The 15,751-nt window shown below is 44.3% G+C and overlaps 1 protein-coding gene across 1 annotated transcript in view; it reads left to right on the top strand.

Moving 5' to 3' along the window:
* Positions 1–713: 713 nt before the first annotated feature.
* The window catches only part of grid2ipa (glutamate receptor, ionotropic, delta 2 (Grid2) interacting protein, a), a gene marked incomplete at both ends in the record, with an annotated part of 138,565 nt that continues 123,527 nt past the window's right edge, over positions 714–15,751 (top strand). The window contains 1 exon segment of the mRNA XM_083779093.1: positions 714–795. Coding sequence (XP_083635219.1) covers positions 714–795 — 82 coding nt within the window.

Raw genomic sequence — 15,751 nt, 5'->3', positions numbered from 1 at the left:
ACACACACACAGCCACACGCAGGGCTCTATATTCAGAGTCGAGTCCCTGGCTGGTGCAAACAGCTCAGTTTCTGGGTCATGTCAGAATGAAGGCCCCATCCACAGGAGCAACAGAGAGAGAGAGAGAGAGAGAGAGAGAGAGAGAGAGAGAGGGAGAGGGTGAGGGAGAGGGAGAGGTATTTATAGAAAAATGGGGCTTCGCAGTACCTTTTTCTCGCGAAAGTATCATTAAAGGACCAAAGTGAGCCTCCTTGTCCCAGTTTTGTGAGCGATTTAGAGCTGCTTGCTGCTTTGGGCTTCGACCGTCTTTTTTAAAGCAAGGATGGGGTAGAAGAGTCTGACTTTCAGACACTCTTTTTCTTCTTCTTCTCCCCCTGCTCTCTCTCTCTCTCTCTTCTCTTTGGTCCAACAGCTATAGACCGACCTCTCCGTTCTCAGCCGCCCAGGACAATCCAGGGGAGTAAAAAAGAGTTAGAGGAAGACCCCCGTATATACAGATGTGACCCGCCGAGCAGGCTCCGTTTCTCCAGGGTGTTCGCGGCGCCTGGTGGTGGGGAGCCGTTTAAGGCCCCCTGTTTGGCCCAGTGAGGCGTCGAAGTTTCGCGGCGGGGCAGCGGAGAGGGTGTCGCCTGGCACCCTTTTGGCTGCGCCGGGGCGTTCACAGCGAGTAAGGGAGACTGGCGGGGACGTGCCCGGCGGCGAACCGGGCGAAGATGAGGCGCTTCCTGAGCCGGAAGGGACGCTTCTCCCTGCGCCAGAGCAAGTCTGGGACCCGCAGCGCCGCCAAGGACTTCTGTGAGTCTCCGTCCGTCCGTTTGTCCTTTCTTTTCTTTCTTTCTTTCTTTCTTTCTTTCTTTCTTTCTTTCTTTCTTTCTTTCTTTCTTTCTTTCTTTCTTTCTTTCTTTCTTTCTTTCTCCAGTTTTAATGTGATATATTTGATGACCTTCTCAGAGTGCTGTGTTCAGATCGGCAGTCCTATAACGACGTTGGCCGGTGCAGATAATAGAATCAGGTTGTTTGTTTTTGTTGTTCGTTAGTCTATAAACAGGTGTGTGTATGTGTGTGTGTGTGTGTGTGTGTGTGTGTGTGTGTGCGTGTGTGCGTGTGTGAGTGTGAGTGTGAGTGTGTGTGTGTGTGTGTGTGTGTGTGTGTGTGTGTGTGTGTGTGTGTGTGTGTGTGTGTGTGTGTGTGTGTGTGTGTGTGTGTGTGTGTGCGTGTGCGTGTGCGTGTGCGTGTGAGTGAGACACTGAAGCCTGTACTGCATAAAGCAGCGGTTCCCAAAGTGTGGTCCGGGGACCCCCCCATGGGTCCGTGAGGCAGTTCCAGGGGGGGTCCCCCAGCTAAATGATATACTTTGGAAGCAGTGAATGGACCCTTATGGGTCTGTAACTCTCAGAGTTGAATTAACATAGATTCTTACAATATAAATTGGGGGTCCCAGAGATAGAAATGCCATCAAATGGGGGACTATAATGCATGTCAAACCGGGGGGGGGGGTCCTTGACATTTAAAATGGTTGAGAATCACTGCTGGAGCCGTACAGATCTCCTCTCGTGGGGGTCCCCGGGTGGCATATCCTTTCAAATGGGGGTCCGCGGGGCTGATAATATATACGTGTCAATTTGGGGGTCCTTGACATGAAAAGGTTTCCTGTATATACTGGGGATGCTCCGATCAGGTTTTTCTGATACCGATATAGGTCTGATACCGATATAGGTCTGATACAGATATAGGTCTGATACCGATATAGGTCTGATACCGATATAGGTCTGATACCGATATAGGTCTGATACCGATATAGGTCTGATACCGATATAGGTCTGATACCGATATAGGTCTGATACAGATATAGGTCTGATACCGATATAGGTCTGATACAGATATAGGTCTGATACAGATATAGGTCTGATACAGATATAGGTCTGATACCGATATAGGTCTGATACCGATATAGGTCTGATACCGATATAGGTCTGATACCGATATAGGTCTGATACAGATATAGGTCTGATACAGATATAGGTCTGATACAGATATAGGTCTGATACCGATATAGGTCTGATACCGATATAGGTCTGATACCGATATAGGTCTGATACCGATATAGGTCTGATACAGATATAGGTCTGATATCGATATAGGTCTGATATCGATATAGGTCTGATACCGATATAGGTCTGATACCGATATAGGTCTGATACCGATATAGGTCTGATACCGATATAGGTCTGATACCGATATAGGTCTGATACAGATATAGGTCTGATACAGATATAGGTCTGATATCGATATAGGTCTGATACAGATATAGGTCTGATATCGATATAGGTCTGATACAGATATAGGTCTGATACCGATATAGGTCTGATACAGATATAGGTCTGATACAGATATAGGTCTGATACCGATATAGGTCTGATACAGATATAGGTCTGATACAGATATAGGTCTGATACCGATATAGGTCTGATACAGATATAGGTCTGATACCGATATAGGTCTGATATCGATATAGGTCTGATACCGATATAGGTCTGATACAGATATAGGTCTGATACAGATATAGGTCTGATACAGATATAGGTCTGATACAGATATAGGTCTGATATCGATATAGGTCTGATAACGATATAGGTCTGATACAGATATAGGTCTGATACAGATATAGGTCTGATACAGATATAGGTCTGATACAGATATAGGTCTGATATCGATATAGGTCTGATACAGATATAGGTCTGATACAGATATAGGTCTGATACAGATATAGGTCTGATACCGATATAGGTCTGATACAGATATAGGTCTGATACAGATATAGGTCTGATACCGATATAGGTCAGATACAGATATAGGTCTGATATCGATATTGGTCTGATACCGATATAGGTCAGATATCGATATAGGTCTGATACCGATATAGGTCAGATACAGATACTGATATTTCCAAAATTTGTCAAAACTGTTCCTGTGTGTGGGGGAGGAGGAAGCGGAGAATGTTTAGGCCTGTCACAAAAATGCAAAATGATGTTATACTATATATCTGATTGACATTTATACCACTTAACTGCCTCCCAGTTTCAGGGCAGACACTCTTAGGCCTCACTCACACCTTTCGATCTATAGCATACACATGTGTGTCATGGCCCAATGCATTTCCAATGGAAGTCACATGCGGTTTGATACAACATTGTGGACTACAAGCTGTTCGGCTTTTGGCTGTGCGGCTTTCGGCTGTGTTTCGACTGCCCCCTCCCCCTCCTCATACAACACAAATGTTGTGTCAAACCATGTGACTCCCATTGGAAATGCATTGGGGCAAGATGTATCACGCCCTTTGTATACAACAAGCAAACATCAGTTCTGTTGCAAAGGTGTGAGTGAGGCCTTAACCGCGAGGCCGTCGCTGCGCTGAGCTGAGCAAAACGTCCTGATCGTGACAGCCCGATTCGCAGTGGTGGAGAAAAAAAAGTACTCAAATGTTTTGCTTAAGTAAAAGTATAAATGATTGCAATGTAGATGTACTCCGTTACAAGTAAAAATGTACTCAAGTAAAAGTACAAAAGTATAGCGGCATCAAACTGTACATTTTGAGGGCGGCTGTGGCTCAGGAGGTAGAGCAGGTCGTCCAATAATCCGTGGGTCGGAGGTTCGAATCCCGGCTCCTCCTGTCTATGTGTCAAAGTGTCCTTGGGCAAGACACTGAACCCTACATTGCCTCCAATGAGTCGGTGTGAGCCTTGCCACCATTGGTGTGTGAATGTGGGAAGTGAGGACGCTGGAGTCGACTGTTCGCCGCTTCACCTCCCAATGTATGAATGAATGGACCATTGTAAAGCGCTTTGAGCACTTGGAAAAGCGCTCTAAAAATGCAATTCATTATTACTAAAAGTAATGAGTACTCATATTGCAGAATGTCCCATTTCACAAGTTCAAAAGGTGTACAAAGTCTTTTGAAAATAGCCGATCTACAAGCTCACAATGCGTAGATCTGCTATTTTCAAATGGCCAAAATGTATATAGGGCTGCAGTGGTTACTGGATGTTTTCTAATCAAAATTAAAATGTCCAAAGTAACTAAAGTTTTCAAATAAATGTAGTGGAGTAAAAAGTAAATGTTTGGATCCAAAATGTTAGTGAAGTAGAAGTGAAGGTATTGGAAATGGGAAATACTCAAGTAAAGTACAAATGCCTCGAAATTGTACTTAAGTACAGTACTAAATATAAATGTACTTAGTTACTTTCTACAGAGCTTCTAGCTGTTCCATGGAGGAGAACTAAAGAGGTTGAAGGTGTGTGTGTGTGTGTGTGTGTGTGTGTGTGTGTGTGTGTGTGTGTGTGTGTGTGTGTGTGTGTGTGTGTGTGTGTGTGTGTGTGTGTGTGTGTGTGTGTGTGTGTGTGTGTGTGTGTGTGTGTGTGTGTGTGTGTGTGTGTGTGTGGGTTGGCTTCATGTGGGTCACAGGATTCTTTGTAGAACAGAGGAGAGGAGCAATCTGATGTATCGTCTCTGTAGGGCGGAAACCGATTCATACTCCTATTTTACCGAGATGATTTTGATTTTCCGTAGCAGTAGTAGTAGTTTTTAGGACGGTTTTAGGACGGTTCCCCAGATGAATCGCCTATGGAGCGATTCATACTCCTATTTTAGAGCTGAATAAAAGTCGTTTAGCCTACAATGTGATGTCATTTGAGGATCGGGGGGGGGGGGGGGGGGGGGGGGGGTAGGGGGGGGGGGTGCGGGTCCCAAAGTCGTCCCTTCGGTGCTACTGACATTTTCGGCTTTAAACACTTTCCTGGGGGTCTTTATGTGTGTAATATGTGGTTTTAGATAGTTTAGATTTTAGCAGATCTCATGGACACTGGGCTCACTTACTTCCTGGACTCAGTAAGACAGCCCCTTCCCCCTATCCACAAGGAGGAGCAAAAGGAAAGGAAAGGTACTATGGTTACGCAGGGTAACTGGACTAAGCTCAAGAACTTGTTTACAGCCAGGCCCTGCTCATAGAACATTTCATGGTAGAGGTTCAATGCCTTGTCCAAGGGCACTTCAGCGGTGGTAATTTTAACGTGCCGGTCCGGGGATACGAACTATAGCGACCTTCCGATTTCAAGACCGCTCCGCAAACCGTTCGGCCACCCTGCCCAGCAGTGCACTATGGGAGTTGTAGTCCAGGAAGGAAGTGAGCCCAGTGTCGATGACATCAGAGACACTGGGCTCACTGCTAATATCTAAAACCACATATTACACACATAAAGACCCCCAGGAAAGTGTCCCTTTAAGAGTCTCAGACTTCGAACAGATACATAATGTTTAACTGAATCATTTGCACTATCCAGCCACTATCCAGCTGGTGAAATCAATCATAGAGAAAGAGCTTACAATTAGTACAACAAGTGAATGTTTCATCTGCGAACATCATAATCTCACGAGGCCTATATCTATTAGCGTGCAAGCGGGCCAGGGGGCACTCTGAGAAATGATGTATGAGAGTAACTGTATTTTTCAGCAGAGGCAGCGCCGGCCTTATTGAAAATGTTGCCCCAGGCATAATATTTCCAGATGCCCCCCCTCCCGTGACCAATGTAGAGTAATTTATATCACAAAGGCTATAATACATGACTGATTTATTATTGTTTCACACTGGACGATTAGCTCCCTCCTGTGGCCATAAAAATGACCACAGGAGCAGCCTGCTCAACTGTTTAGGAGCGCTCCGTGCCTGCTTGAAAAAAAAGCGAATGTTTCTGCGATTGGGCTGACGGCTCTGCTGCCCCTCACGCTCCTGTTGCCCCAGGCATTTGCCTGATCTGCCTGATCTGAAGGCCGGCCCTGAGCAGAGGTAGGCCTCACTCACACCTTTACAACAGACTGATGTATGCTTGTTGTATACAAAGGGTGTGATACATCTTGCCCCAATGGGAGTCACATGGTTTGACACATTTGTGTTGTATGAGGGGGAGGGGGGCAGTCGAAACACAGCCGAAAGCCATACAACAGCTTGTAGTCCAAAATGTTGTATCAAACCATGTGACTTTCATTGGAAATGCATCGGGGCGGCCATGACACTTACAGCTTGCTTACATCTAGCATGCATCAATGTTTTATGCTAGATCGAAAGGTGTGAGTGAGAGGTAGAGCAAACGGAAGTGGCCGGTGTTATGATTATATACTAAGTACTGGACCCTCGTCTGGTTCTGGTGTGTGACGACCTTATTGACCCTTCCATGGTTCGGACAGACGGACATACGGGCAGGCCTGCTCCGGGAGAACAAATTAACATGACACCGAGACTTAACACATTCACACAGTTTATTACACATACAGAATCATATATAGCTTGGATACTTCATGTCCTAATGACGTCACTGACTAGACATCACAATCACTGCCTGCAGCACACGGCCTTCAGCGTGCCCTAACACAGCTCTAAAGTATGTTACAGTTCAGGCAGTGCACCATAAGTACATTGCATATTCACGTACCAGTACCAAGTATCAGTACACCGCATGTTGTATATTACAACAGCCAGGTTTTAGGAAGGGAGTTCATTTTATTTAAATATAGCGCTGCTTGTAGGATTGCTATTTTCAAAAGATTATTATACATTTGAAAACTTTAAACGGGGGCATTCTGGCACATTGATTACTTAGAACTTTTGGTACTTTAAACCCATTTTGGGCAGGAACCCCTTTTGGTGTTTTAAGCATTGATTATGTTATACTTTAGCTTTTGAAAAATAGCAGATCTACAAGCTGGTAGCTTTCAATAGCACAAAAAAAGTACAACATAATGCTTAAAACACCAAAAGGGGTTCCCGTCCCCAAAATGTGTTAAACCAACATGTGAAATGGATTCATTGCTTCCTAGCGCTTCCTTCTTTCCGTGCATTTAGTGTTTATTGTACAAATGAGATGAAGGAGTTGGCATGTCTATCTATATCTATTTTTGAAAAAAATTGAAAATGTGGTGCAAATCTTTTAACTTAAATCTTTGCTTCTAAGAGGTCCCTGGAACAACAACATATTTTCAGATGGGGGGGGGGGGGGTCGGCGGCCAATTACATATATTTTTGGGGGTCCTTGTATTGACATGAAATAGTTTGAGAACTTACTGATATAGAAGTATATATTTATATAACTTACTGATATAGAAGTATATATTTATATAACTTACTGATATAGAAGTATATATTTCAGAAAACTGTCATGATTTAGAAGAGCATTTTGTAGAATCGAGCTCGGGTCTAAATGGGTTAAGTATAAATTTTTAGTTAATTCAATACTTTACTCAAAGTAAATGGTGAATTCCGGACTTAAATTCTCGTGACAGAGTATATCTACATTGCATTATTGATTTTCTTTTCTTCACCTAAGTCAGTAGATCAGTAGATGTGTGTGCAGTCTTCGGGAGTATAGTTCATGGCGGTATAGATCCGTAGATGATAAAATGGTGTCAGTCTTCGGGGACACGGCAGCGCAGCGCAGCCATGCAGTGCAGCGGTACAGTATATACGGTAGTTAGTTCCGCAGTAGGAGAATGGGGACAGTGACCAGGGGACATCCAGCTAGTGGACCGACCAGGTGCCCATGGCTGCCAGCATTCTGAAATAACCTCGTCTCTCTCCTTCCGTCCGCGTTGCTCTTATGTAAGAGAATGTCCGTCTTTTCTTTTGGGAAATGTGTTTATGCCAGGGACCCCAAGAAGAGAAGTGTTTTGTGTTATATATATATAAAAAAAAAAAATATATATATATATATATATATATATATATATATATATTCAAGATTTTTTTTTCTTTTTAATTACTCAAAAATAGATTATACACACTTGCTGCAAGCTTGTATATCTGCTACTTTTGAATAGCCAACGTAAAAAAAAAAAAAAAGGTTAAAATGTATTAACACGGCCCAGGCCGTAGCGTAACGGTCTGGGCACCGGACTGGTGATCCAGTCGCGGTGTGCCGCGGGTTCGACTCCCGGACCCGACACGGCCTTTACCGCATGTCATCCCCCCATCTCTCTCCCGTTTCCTGTCAGCCTACTATCTGTCCCTTAAAAAATCAATAAAAGGCGTAGGCTAAGCCGCAAAAAAAATAAATAAAAAATAAATAAATAAATGTATTAACACTTTTAGCTGGGGACCCCCTAGCCGTAGGTCTGCTATTTTTGAAAGATCTTGAAAATGTGGCGCAAATCTTTGAATATATATTCTTTCAGAGCCAACGTTTTTAACCCAAATCTTTGCTTCCGGAGGGTCCCTTTGAAAACATATTTTCAGATGGGGGTCGGCAGCAAATTACAGGGGTCCTTGACATGAAAATGTTTAAGAACGAGTCCGACCGACATGGAAACATAGGGTTTCTCAGAAAACTGTCAGGATTTAGAAGGCATTTGTAGAATCGTCCTCAGATATAGACACATCTTATACTTTATGTCATACACGATGAAAAGAGCAGATCTACAAGCTCACGTGTCATCATCATCAGAAACAGGTTGAAATGTGTTTAAGGAGGTTTGTTAATGTGCGCACACACACACACACACACACACACACACACACACACACACACACACACACACACACCACGCAGTGCTGCCAGCATTAATAGGCCTACTAGTAATAATAGTCTCTGGTCTGTGAGGTCTGTCTGTGACTTGGTTTTGATTTATGCTGCCTTTGCCATGGCCTGACAGCTTGTCCCATCTCTCTCCCAGCCGTCCTACTTAGACTGCTTGGCCTCCATTTTGAAGCTCGTACATTTAGCTAAAGGTGACACATAATACAGGCAAATGAAGACACACGGTTGCTTGAATCAGTATGTACTCATTATAGTATGATACTATGATACATATATGGTTAAGGCCTATTCATAGTATGGATTTTCGGTGGTGAGGTGACCACCGCTCCGGTGGTGAGGTGACCACCGCTCCGGTGGTGAGGTGACCACCGCTCCGGTGGTGAGGTGACTAAAGGCCTATTCATAGTATGGATTTTCGGTGGTGAGGTGACCACCGCTCCGGTGGTGAGGTGACCACCGCTCCGGTGGTGAGCTGACCACCGGAGCTGAAATAACGTTGAGCGGTGGTGAGTAAAAACAGAGAGAAGGGCGGTGGTTTGCTCTTCACAGCGGCTCGTGACGTCATGTTGTAGTTCGGTGGTCACCTCAGTGACGTCATGTTGTAGTTCGGTGGTCACCCCACCACCGAAAATCCAGACTATGTATGAGCCTTACCGCTCCGTTGGTGAGGTGACCACCGCTCCGGTGGTGAGGTGACCACCGCTCCGGTGGTGAGGTGACCACCGCTCCAGTGGTGAGGTGACCACTGCTCCGTTGGTGAGGTGACCACCGCTCCGGTGGTGAGGTGACCACCGCTCCGTTGGTGAGGTGACCACCGCTCCGGTGGTGAGGTGACCACCGGAGCTGTAATAACGGTGGTGAGTAAAAACTTGGTGGTGACCTCACCACCGATAAATAACGCTTTAGTGATTCTAATGAGAGCGCAAAATCTGTCTTGGAAGAGCCACCCAATCTAATCTAATATACGGCAGCCTTCCCCGTGTTTCTTCACTAGTCCGATCCAGAAGAGCACAGTTTTGCCGGCCACTGCTACAGAGCTGACAATGAGGTTATATCTTCCCTTCTTCTCTGGAGTCCTGCCTCAAAGCAGACCAGAGGTAGAAAACAATGAGGTTATATCTTCCCTTCTTCTCTGGAGTCCTGCCTCAAAGCAGACCAGAGGTAGAAAACAATGAGGTTATATCTTCCCTTCTTCTCTGGAGTCCTGCCTCAAAGCAGACCAGAGGTAGAAAACTGTCGTTCCCTGATAGGGACACAACACAGGCATCAGTAAGCGGGAACTGGGGATGGCAATGAAGGACCGGGAAGTCTGGCGTGTTGTGAAATCCACAATCTCGACCGCGGTCGAAAAATGCTGATTGTAGGTTCTAATCCACCGTGGTGCATCCATACAGCTTTGTCAAGTGCAAGTACGGTACTCTATACCGTTGATATAAAAATCGACATGCCTCCATTGGCCGTTGCAGTTGAGTGGAGCGACCTGTATGGCACATGTAACAGGACACAGGTCTGACCGACCAACACAGCGTTGTGTCACAGACAGTAACGGTATAGCTGCATTATTTTATTTTATGTGCCATTCTTTTATATAGGCTTAGTTTTTGAACGAAAAGAGGAAGTTGATATTTCAGTGTGTTCTACGCAACGAGTCTCTGCATGCAGGCACATTGTACTTTTACTTAAGTACTGTACTCAAGTACAATTTTGAGTTATTTGCTACTTCACTTGAGTATTTCCAATTTCCAGTGCTTTTACTTCTACTCCACTATACATCTCTTGTACTTTTACTTCACTACAATTATTTGAAAACTTTAGTTGCTATAGTTACTTTGGCGATTTCAATTTTGATTAGAAAACATGAACCACTTCCACCCTATACATTTTGGCCGTTTGAAAATAGCAGATCTACTACTGTAGCTCACAATGCGTCGCAACGCAACACATTGTGAGCTTGTATAGATCTGCTATTTTCAATAGATTTTGTACACATTTTGAACTTTGAGCAATATGAGTACTTTTACTTTAAGTACATTTTGATGCCGATATACTTTTGTACTTTCACTCAAGTACATGTTAAACTCCGTACTTTTACTTGTACCGAAGTAGTTCTAAATTGCAGTATTGGTACTTTTACTAAAGTAAAACAATTGAGTACTTTTTTTTCCACCACTGTTGGAGGCAGTCTGGCAAGGTGAAGTGTTTTACATGTTTGTATGAATGAAATAACAGCTCAGTGGCCTTGTGGTTAAAGTGTCCGCCCTGAGACTGGGAGGTCAGGGTTCGATCCCCGGCCGGGTCATACCAAAGACTGTAAAAATGGGACCCAGTGCCTCCCTGCTTGACACTCAGCATCAAGGGTTGGATTGGGGGTAAGTCCCTGCGACATACTAGCGTCATGTCCAGGGGGTGTACTTGTACATCAAGCTGCCTCACGCTACAGAAACAGGAGATAGGCTCCTGCCCTATGGGCCTCATGGCTACAGAAACAGGAGATAGGCTCCTGCCCTGTGGGCCTCATGGCTACAGAAACAGGAGATAGGCTGCCTGCCCCCTATGGGCCTCATGGCTACAGAAACAGGAGATAGGCTCCTGCCCCTATGGGCCTCATGGCTACAGAAACAGGAGATAGGCTCCTGCCCCTATGGGCCTCATGGCTACAGAAACAGGAGATATAGGCTCCTGCCCCTATGGGCCTCATGGCTACAGAAACAGGAGATAGGCTCCTGCCCCTATGGGCCTCATGGCTACAGAAACAGGAGATAGGCTCCTGCCCCTATGGGCCTCATGGCTCGGCAAGGCTACTTACTATGAATGAAAGCGTTTTGCATAATTGCACTTATGATTTGAGCACTTTTTACAGTGTGATGTGTTTGAAGTGGATGATGATGGAAAACATGGAAGCTGGACAAAATGAACACATACAAGCTAATGGTATGATGGTTGATGGTTAATGGTTAATTGATGGCTAATGGTTCTTAACTTCCTTAGTGTGAATGAAAGCAAAACGGAAGTCCTGGTGTTTGGGCCTGTATAGTGGCCCTGGTGTTGTGACTAAATCAACTGTAGATTTAGTCGACTAAAATCTTATGACATTTAGTCGACTAACACTAAGACATTCCAGGTGACCCGAAAATATGATAAAAACGAAATTAAGTTTCAGTCCAAAGACTAAATGACTAAACTAAAATAGAAATGTGCTGCCAAAAACAACACTGACGTCTATACAGCTGGTCCAAAATTCTGTCGCACGTCTCCTAATAACTGGAACCTCGCAGGCGTGACCATATATATAACTCCTGTCCTGGCCTCTCTTCACTGGCTCCCCGTCCGTTTTAGAGTTTATTTTAAGATGTTATTGTTTGTCTTGAAATCACTGAATGGCCTGGCAGCACCGCTGTATCTCTGTGATCTTGTAGATCGGTTTATATACCCGGCCTCAAGGTCATTGTGCGTCTGCAGGCCAGTTGAATCTTAAAGGGACACTTGTTAATGATGTTTAGAAGCTTTAGAACACTTTCCTGGGGGTAATGTGTGTAATATGTGGTTTTAGATATTTTAGATTGTAGCAGTGAGCCCAGTGTCTCCCTTTCCTGGACTACAATTCCCATAATGCTAATAATAAGTGCTCCTCCTTTTGGATAGGGCGAGGGGCTGTCTTACTCAGGCTCTGGGCACACTGCAAGCGTCAGGAGTGTCAGAAGTAGCTGAAGTTTTCTTCTTCGTGGGGTTTTTAGACAGCTGGTGGATGGAAAAGAAGCTCCACCTCCGCGCCCGACGGACGCGACGGACAGATTCACGGACGCGCTCTCCTCTGCGTCCGTCGGGCGCGGAGGTGGAGCTTCTTTTCCATCCACCAGCTGTCTAAAAACCCCACGAAGAAGAAAACTTCAGCTACTTCTCGGGGTCAGACAACATGTAGTCCAGGAAGAAAGTGAGCTCAGTGTCCATGACATCAGAGACACTGGGCTCACTGCTAAAATATCTAAAACCACATATTACACATGAAGACCCCAGGAAAGTGTTCTACATCTTCTAAACGTCATTAACATATCTATGTTTTTGATTCCCCCCCCTGGACCCCCCTGGGGTTTAAGAGGTTTTAAAAAGCCACGTCTAAAGACCCGAGGTGACCGAGCTTCTGCTGTCGTATAGCCCCCCAAATTGTGGAATGACCTCCCCTCTGCATGTCAAACTGGCCCCCACCATTGAGACTATTATAAATCTCTCCTCTTGGCTTTTAATTCCGTTTGAGAGTTTCTGTGATTTTGTTTGGCTATGTTATGTGTTCTTTTGTGTCATTTTTGCGCTGGTTTCTCTATGTTTTAGCTTCACAGTGTATTTAGTTTTTAACTTTCTGTACAGCACTTTGTAAACGAGTTGTGAAATGTGATATATAAATACATTGGATTGGATTGGATGATGGGTCCACTCAAAAAGACAAAACAAAAAACAAAAACGGAAATAGTTACAAATAGTTTGTGATGGATGAACTGCACTCAAAACTGTATTAGAGATGTTTTCAACAGCAAAGTAAACGACATTTCTTATACTATGAACGTGTCTTTCAGGGGGTTAACACTAATGTCTCAGACTAGACACTTTTCCCGTCTGGCAGTGGCAAAGTACTTGTCGTGTTCCATTTGCCCAAAAGGTCATGCCCAAAGGTCATGCCCTACTTGCCCCGAAAAATAAATCGTCCATTCTGTAAGTGACAGGTTAAAGCATGTAGAACAAATTCATGTTAAATCGAATCGATAACTGCAGAGCGGCGACAGACAGTCACTACAGGATGAGAGAAACTGCTATTAGTTGTAGTTTAGTTTATGAATATATAGCCAATACAATAATATTGAATGAAGCTAGGTGGAATGCACTTGACCGTCGGGTCAACCTGGAAACTAGCAAACTCCACTTGCCCCAACGTTTTATTTCCTTGCCACGGGCAGTCGGCCAACCGTTGGTGTCAACCCCCCCATGGAGTCTTTATACTGTTACTGTTGGTGCTTCTCCAGTGGCGTGCACAGACATTTAGAGGGGCAGGTGAAAAAAAAGGGCACCGCGTGCAGCGCATTTTCGGGCGGGAACCCATTTTGGTGCTTTAGCTATTGAAAAATAGCAGATCTACAAGCTCATAGCGCGCCACCGAGTGGCGCGCTACGAGCTTGTAGGTCTGCTATTTTTCTTTAATCGAAGAACCACTGACATAGAAACATAGCTTTAGATTGTGGGGGCCTAAATAATATAGTAGAAGCGTTTTTTTATCAAGATTTGATCAATGTCACCATGGTCCACACTACAAATTAAGAAAAAATAAAAACCTTTTTTTTAAGAGCAAAATTGCCAAAAGGGCAGGGGGTGCTCTAGCACCCCCTAGTGTCAATCTGTGCACGCCACTGTGCTTCTCCAATGATTACATTTACCCTGCTTGGATTCTTGTAGCAGTGTCTTGACTGCAATAGCATTACTGTCAGTGGCGTGCATAGACATTTAGAGGGGCAGGTGCTCAAGTGAAAAAAAGGGCACCTTGTGCAGCGCGTGGAACCGGGCCGGTTGCCCGAGAGATTTATAGATTTTGGGGCATAAATAATATATTAGAAGCTTTTTTTTTTTTTTTATCAAAGAATTGATCAATGTCACCATGGTCCACATACTGTACACTGTACAAAATATATATATTTATTAGTTTTTGTTTTTCTCAAAAGGGCACATTGCTGTCCAGAGGGCAAGGGCAGGTGGTGCTCTAGCACCCCCTGGTGTCTATCTGTGCGCGCCACTGATTACTGTAAGGTGTTAATGTGGGACCCTGAGTGAGGCCTTTACATTCCTCCATTCTAAATAGTCCCCGATCACATTTGTTTTTCTCCCGATCCAATTCTGATAATTTTTATATTTTTTATAGAACATGTTGATACCATATCACAATAGTACAATATCTCAATCACAGATGATATCCAGTCTAATATCATGATATGGATATAATTACTATGAAAACTTCCTCCTGTAAGAAGGAAGCAGTCACGCTTTCCTGTTAACACTTCCTGTTAAGGGCCTCCCACACCGTCTGCGAACGCCGCGCGTCAAAACAGCCGCCTCCGTTATTTTCAATGAACCTATCGCACACCGGCGGCGTCCGACGCGCGCTGGCGCCTCGCCTGACGCCTATTTTCCAGGCGTCGCCGCGCGGCAACGCGTCGCGCCGCGTCGGACGGAGCCGGTGTGTGTTGGGCTTTACTCTCTTGCCTGTAACGCTTGACTGTTACTCTTGCCTGTAATGCATGGCAAACTTGCTCTTTTACACCTCCGACAGACAGCTTTATGTAACTACACCTGTACAGATCTCTGCCCTTTTCTTCCTGCGTGTGCTTTGAGGAGCCTTTGCTTGTACGTTTTCATGCTTTAGTTCCTGTGGTCGCTTATCGCCTTTAAAGCTATAATAATAATATGTCAACATTTTAATGACCTTTTTTAATGTATTTATTTTTGGTATTCAGACAGCCAGCAATGGGTAAAATGCTCCCAAAAAAATGTAGTCTCTGTGACACATTCAAAGATTTTCCTAGAAGCTTTGTCATTGGTCGATTTGTCTGTCTACGTCCTAATTGGTTAGTCATTTCAACCTGTTTTTTTTTTTTTTAACCAATGACAAAGCTTCTAGGAAAATCTTTGAATGCACATTGTGCCCCCTAGATGTGTCACAGAGACTAAACATTTTTTGGGAGCATTTTACTCAATACTGGCTGTCTGAATACCAAAAATAAATACATTAAAAAAGGTCATTGAAACTTACACGCAAAGGCTCCTCAAAGCACACGTGAGGAGGAAAAGGGCAGAGATCTGTACAATACTGGCCAAAAAATAATAATACAAAAATGTCATTACAATTTTGAGAAATATTCTTATAGCAGCTTTAAGGCGTCTTACTGGTATTGATACTAGGGATGCCCCAATCAAGTTTATTTTGCTCCCGATCCGATTCCAGATCATTTGAAAATGACGTGATCACGTGATCGGATCGGGACAACCCATATTTATTATGGTTGATTAACCATTAACGAGCTTCAGTTAACAGTTATTAATTAAACAAACTGGTCATCCTGTATACAACCTGTTTACGTTGGAACATGGGATATGTTCCAGGGGCCACAAGAACGCTCCGCTGGAGCCGGATTTGG

This window comes from Protomyctophum parallelum (genome assembly GCF_964188405.1).
Source record: "Protomyctophum parallelum genome assembly, chromosome: 13".
NCBI lineage: Eukaryota > Metazoa > Chordata > Actinopteri > Myctophiformes > Myctophidae > Protomyctophum > Protomyctophum parallelum.
This window is presented reverse-complemented; position numbering and strand designations above follow the sequence as displayed.